The following is a 6,295-nucleotide window of genomic DNA, read 5'->3' on the forward strand; positions in this document are numbered from 1 at the left end:
GCCTTGTCTGTAAAGACAACACCTCGAGATGTTCATCAGCCTCTTCTGATGCCCTGGAATCAAGGAGACCCTTAATTGTAGTTTCATTGAAAGAGGTCTGTAAGTGAGAGTCTTTGATCCACTCCACCAAGAAGGAGCTCTGCAACATGCTCCATCTCAGTGGTGTATGACTATCAAATATACTGACATTTTACAAACACTCAGATGGTCCAAGGTAATCAAGAACTTAGCAGGCTGAGTTGTCCTTGGTGAAAATGTTAAGGGAACACAAACCAGACTTGTGATTGCAAAGCGGCAGTAACACCCTCTTCTCTCCCTTACACCAAAAAAAAAAGCAACTTTAACCTTATTCCTTCCTCCTCCCATATCTAATTCCAAGCTGGGTCTGCTGAGGTTTGCCCTGATGAATCTGAGAAACAATGATTCTAGAGTAACACCACAACCTGTTATAGACACTCCAGTATCAGGACACAATGGACTAATCCAAGAAAGAAGAACAGTGTTTATTCAGGGTAATGAAGAGACTTGGGCAAAATATCCTGTGTACCAAAAGAAATATACGATTGTACTTGTTGCCAGATTAGTTGATAAATAAAACTGGAAATTGGAGAAGATGCATAGTTATACTTTTGTAGGAGAAACCAAAACAAAAAATTGTAGTTCATCCAAGACATCTGTGCGTGCTTTTTGTTAGCGTGCTTAGGTCTTTTAATTATTTTGGTTCAGTAGCAAACAGAAAAATCTATTATTTGCACAGCACTACTTGGGAGAAAAGCAGCTGAATACACACAGCTTGGTGAAAAGAAAATACAGCCTCTGGGACCCAGAAGACATACAGTGCCAGGTAAGAAGAGAAAACTCTCCAGGATGGTGAAGGAGGCAATGGCAGGCTGTGGGAATAATCATCAGAAGATTTTGAGCTAATATGAAAAACTCCCTGGACAAAGACTTCTTGGAGACATGAGTCTACTCCCTGGCAAAGCTAAGGGAACTTCATTAAGCACTTGAGCTCCGTAGGGTTTAGGTATGACTTGGATGTGCCCCACATAGATCAGGGGATGGTTTACAAATACAAATATTTTCCCCCTTCTCCCATCGGAATGTTTCTGACTTTATTACACAAATTTGAGTTGTTAGGAATGCACTCTCAGTTCTGCTTCCATACCAAGGTGAGCTCCATAACCAGAGCGTGCCCTGCACCACTGTACAAGACATCCTTCTTTCTATTAGCAGGACAGCACAGGACATCAAAGGCTAACATCAGTGGCTCAAATCATTCCCTCCCTCTTCATTTCCACGATAAGAAATATTTGTGCTTCTGTTTGTTCAAGCTGCAATTTGAGGAGATTCAGCTCTATGTAATTAAGGAATGCTCCTCCTTGGAATGGGTATTACCACTAGATAATTAACCATGTTGGGAGTCTGGCGTTTCAAGAAAGCAATCGTGCTTAACAAATGACAAAGCAAACTGCCTGTCGGGAATGTTTGCTGCAGAGGAAATTATCAGCATTATGAGCACAGTTTTGCTTTCTATTAAACACTCATTTACATTTCACTGCATGTTAATTTAGTTTTTAATTTTTAAGTGACTTCAGAGCTGGTGAAATTTGCCTCTCTATCTGAACTGCTCAGGGGTGTGCCTAAACCCACCCAAACTTGGAAGGCTGTCCCACCAGCCGAAAGGTGAAAACTCACGAGTCCCTGAACCACCACTGCCAGGCAACAAACAATAAAACCCCACCAAAACAAAAAGAAAGGGACTAGCTGTCCAAGACAATGATGTCTAATGGGGACACTAAGTGTGGGACTCCCATCAGCACACTCTGCTCCACGTAGGAGACCACAACTCAATGACCACAATGTGCAGAAACACTACCCAACCAAACACACAGCCCATAGTCTCCCTCAATCACAAGGAATTCACGAAGACTGAAGCCAGGTAAGACATTGCCTGTATTTAATTTCAAGACATCTACAGCATTGGTGAAGTTTTAGGTATTTGCCTTCAAAGCCAGCAAGTACCATGAGTTGAAGTCACCAATGGACCAGAGTTTGGTAAAGATGCCTTCACCTATGAAGGGTTTATTAAGTGAAAATTGTCCTATTTATTATGGAGACACATGCTGCTGCTTTTAAGTGACTCAAAACCAAAAAGTAATTTGACACTGGAGGGAACAGTTCTCCTGTTTTCCAGGGATGACATCCTAGTTTCTACCCTACCAGTGTCAAACTCAAGGAAGGAGCCCAACAGGCTTCTGTCCAACACTTCTCATTTCATTGAAAAGGGGGGGCCTTCTTGCTGGCATAGTCCTCCTACCTGAGTGCTCCCAGACCATTTTTGTTTGCATAAAATGGCCATCCCATTCCCTTAAATGAAAGTAAGATTATATAGTCTAGAGAAGCATCCAAACTTCCTGGCAATTCCCTGAACTGAGTCCCCAGGCGTCTGAAGTGTAGCGTGCCCATACCTTTGCCATCAGAGACGTTTGCTGCTGCCAAGTTGTCTAGCAGAAGGTGGAGACCGGGGAATGATGCTTTCACAGCCCCCAGAAGTTTGACCAAACTTTCTGCTTTCAGGGTTTTCTCTTCATCCACCTTCCTGAGCAGATTGTCCATGGCTTCCCTCTGAGAGCCGCCTTCACAGCAATCCAAAACCACCTGTGACAAAGAAACAGCCAAGGACCTGTTTGTGAGAGCTTCCTACAAACTCCTGGATATGAATAGAGATCAGAGAAACAGTAAGAGTATCACAGTGCACAGTACTGCAACAAATCCATATTCACTGTTTCCACTAATTAGATTAACTGGGAGATGTTACAGGGTGCTAGTTACACGAACATCTAAACACGTCCCAGGTATATCTGATGTGTCACCTTGAAAACTACCCTGGTGAGTTCTTCCACCAAGTCTAGCTCTTGGAAGTGGCTGACAAGCAAAAAACATTTTTTCAAAGGGAACAAAAAAACCCAAAAAACTTAAAGACAGGATTCAAAATAATATTTCATTTAATATCTTTAGCAAATACTTTTTAAATTGGCAGTGTCTTTTCCCTTGTCTCCCCAGTTTTTCTGCTTTTCATCAAAAGACAGGGATGAAGAGAAATTAAAAAAAAAAAAAAAAAGACTTGTTATTTAAATAAGCATCCTATTAACTGAATGATTATTTCTATGACGAGGCCACATGAGACATCTCTTATGTGAGATGCAATCACTGTAGCTTGGAAAAGCTTTAGCATGCCAGTATAATACCTACAAGGCTCCTACAAGGGAAAGCCAGTTGACAAATACAGGTTGACCTCCTCTCTGCAAAGACTGTGTTCCTAAGCATTTGAAATGTAGGACTGGCAGAAACTCTGTAGGTCACCAGCCCAGTTCCCTGCTGTCATAAGCACTACACTACATAGTCCCATTAATAAAATTATTAAGATCTGTCCTAAAACTAGTTACATTTTGGTCCCTTTCCCCTGGTTGGAAAGCTCTTCCACAGCCTCATTCCCCTGTTGATTCTTCTAATTTTCAGCTTAAATTTATTCATGGCCAGTGTATACCCATTTGTTCATGTGCCAACATTATCTTTTAGCTTAAAAAGCTCTTCTAAACCCTCCAAGGTGTTTAGTCTACCCTTCCTCTCCAATTTCTTTATAAGAGCACAATCATATTCCCTCTCAGCCTTCATTTCACTTTCTGAATAAGGCAGCTCCTCTCGTAAAACAGCTTCTCCACTCCCCTGATCTTACAACTGCAGATCTGTCTCTGCTTCAATACGAATTCACCTTTTTTGAACAAGGCTGGAACTGCACACAGGAATTTCAGATGAGATCTTAATTCTTCGTTCTCGTTACTGCATCTAAATGCACACCCTTCACTTTATACTACCACGTCATTCAATTCTCACTACTTAGTTCTTCAGCCATGTAACTCTTCTCCCTCTTGCAGATCCTCCTCTGTGTGGACAAAAGATCCCAGTTTTGCTCATCAGCAAGTTTTGCTAAGCATGCTTTGATATTTTTGCGTCAATAACATTAGCATTAATATTAAATAAGAATCAAGAATCCCACTGGTAACCTTGCTCCAACCTGTCAGTCCTGCCTTCAACACAATCTGTAGTTATCCCCCTGTAAGATACATCCTTTTTTAATATCACCGCTTCCTCTAGTTTAACGATTTCCTCACATGAAATTCAAATGCCTTGCTCAAGTCTAGATGGAGGCAGAAAAAAACATTTTTATCTCATCAAATAAAGATTCCAGGTCAGGCAGAAACAATTTACTTGAACACCCTTTGCTGCATTTTATCCCATTTTTTTTGCTTACATGCAGTGCTTCAGCTACATGTGCCCTCCAGCCTGTCCCAACACATATTTCTGTGCACCCACAGAGCTGACTGCCTAGACCACTGTTTCCCTCTCCCACACCTCTGTCCTGGTCACCAATTGTAGGGACCACTCTCAACTTGGAAAATATAGTAATAAACCTTGCTGTCGCTCTCATAGCCACGTGGTCAGCTCTTCCACTCTGTTGGAAGATGCCCTTTGAGTTGTGATTTCACTTCAGCTGCAGGAAATTTCTGTTTCTGTGTTTCTCCTGGATTTGGCCCTAGGCTCAGCCATGAGTTTGCAGTCATCTCCTCTCATTATTCTTTTTCTTTACTTGGTCAGACAAATGTTTGTTGCTTGCCACGATATATGCTGTGATGCCCAGCAGCCTGACATGCCACAAGCCTCTCTTCATACCTCTGAAGTACATTTCTTTGCCTGTTGGACATTTCAGCCATTCCTTGCAGGTCCTAATACTCTTCCTCAAGTTATTCATTCACTCAGGTCTGTAACCTCTCATACAAATTCTCCTCCCTCATTCAGGATGCAAACTTCAGACAGTTCTCCTACCTTTAACATAAAAGAAACTAATCCAACAGCTCCTCCTGTGCTCTTACGAGCAGCTGATCTCATTAATTAGTTTCTCTCATTTCTAAAAATCTGTCCTTTTATAGCCAAAACTCTGTTAGTGAACCTGTTGACATATCCTCCCATCTAATTCACACTGAGCTGACTCTGGATTGCTCAGTCTGAAGTCATCTTTTAAGAGAACACAAAAAGGGGTACAAGAGCAGCATCTTTTTGGGGAGCTCATGCTGTAACCTACCACTGCTCCCAGGCAAGTGTCAACAGGCACAGAAGTGATTGCCCTGGCAGTGGGGGATGCAGCGCTGACATTTTGAGACTCATTTTGACAACAACCGGGTGACAGTCAGAAAACATACCCCTGTTCTGCTTGCAACGGGACCTCTTCATCCCCCAGTGCATCCAGTTAGGATTGTTCCTGCAATGGCCAGAAACCTTGCTCGTGTTGTCATTCATACCTGTCCTAGCTCTGAAGCCGTTTGATTTGGACATCAAAGCCATGTAGGCAATGGAGCCAAAGGGAAGGGAAAGTACATTGCTCAAAATGCCCAATTCCCCCTAGAGCCTGGACAGAAGGAAAGGACGGGTGTTTTTACAAGCTACTCTGATGCTCCAGGTTCAGGGCTGTACTGTGGACTGGTCACTCTGAACTCTGCGACGACCTAAGCCACAGGACACCATGCACAAGAGGTTACCTGCTCTTCCTTTGTATCCAAGTTTATTTCTCTTAAGTGAGAATCTGCACCCAAGCCATCCCCGCAAATCCTCCACCCTACCACCCCACATGATGGCTTTATTAGTGTATCTGTAAAGTTAAGCACTCAAAAAGTAGAAATTCTAGATAAAAAGTTCCCCAGAAAAACAGGGATTTACAAAGGGGCTTCGCAACACATCATATACTGGTTTTCGAGCGAAGAAAATCAGACTTGCTCCATGCATAGCTTGGGCCAGGCACAGAAAGAACCCAGTTGCCTAGCAAAAAGGCTGTTACACGTAAAACTCATGCTTGTCTTGCTGAATAAATGTGTAGCTAATGAGGCAGTGACTGTGAGAAGAAAAAGGAAAGCCTCATCCTTATGAACCCTTGGAGAACTAGATCCTATCTCTGCCAGCCCAGAGCTCTCGTGCAATGCTGGATGAATCAGGTAAGATGAAACCTTCAGAGGTGGCTGCTAATTCCATGTTCATTTTCCCAGTACTGCACCTGAGACACCAGAGATCTCAACTGCACATATGCCACAGGCCCACAATCAATTTAACTTCTGAAATAATTAAGCACTTTTCCACTTGTTTGGAGGGGGGGGAAATAAATAAATAAACCAAGCCTGAAAAAAAAAGGGAACCTCCCAAGGTCAGTCTACACTTGGCAATTTTCACCTTATTTTCCTGTGCCACA

The 6,295-nt window shown here is 42.6% G+C and overlaps 1 protein-coding gene across 1 annotated transcript in view; it reads right to left on the bottom strand.

Moving 5' to 3' along the window:
• ZBTB40 (zinc finger and BTB domain containing 40) overlaps nt 1–6,295 on the bottom strand; it is a 35,416-nt gene that overhangs the window by 17,962 nt on the left and 11,159 nt on the right. The window contains exon 5 of the mRNA XM_009334117.1: nt 2,469–2,658. Coding sequence (XP_009332392.1) covers nt 2,469–2,658 — 190 coding nt within the window. The remainder of the gene's footprint in view (nt 1–2,468; nt 2,659–6,295) is intronic.

The sequence above is a fragment of the Pygoscelis adeliae genome, unplaced genomic scaffold (genome assembly GCF_000699105.1).
Source record: "Pygoscelis adeliae isolate BGI_AS28 unplaced genomic scaffold, ASM69910v1 Scaffold291, whole genome shotgun sequence".
In the NCBI taxonomy this organism is placed as follows: Eukaryota; Metazoa; Chordata; class Aves; order Sphenisciformes; family Spheniscidae; genus Pygoscelis; species Pygoscelis adeliae.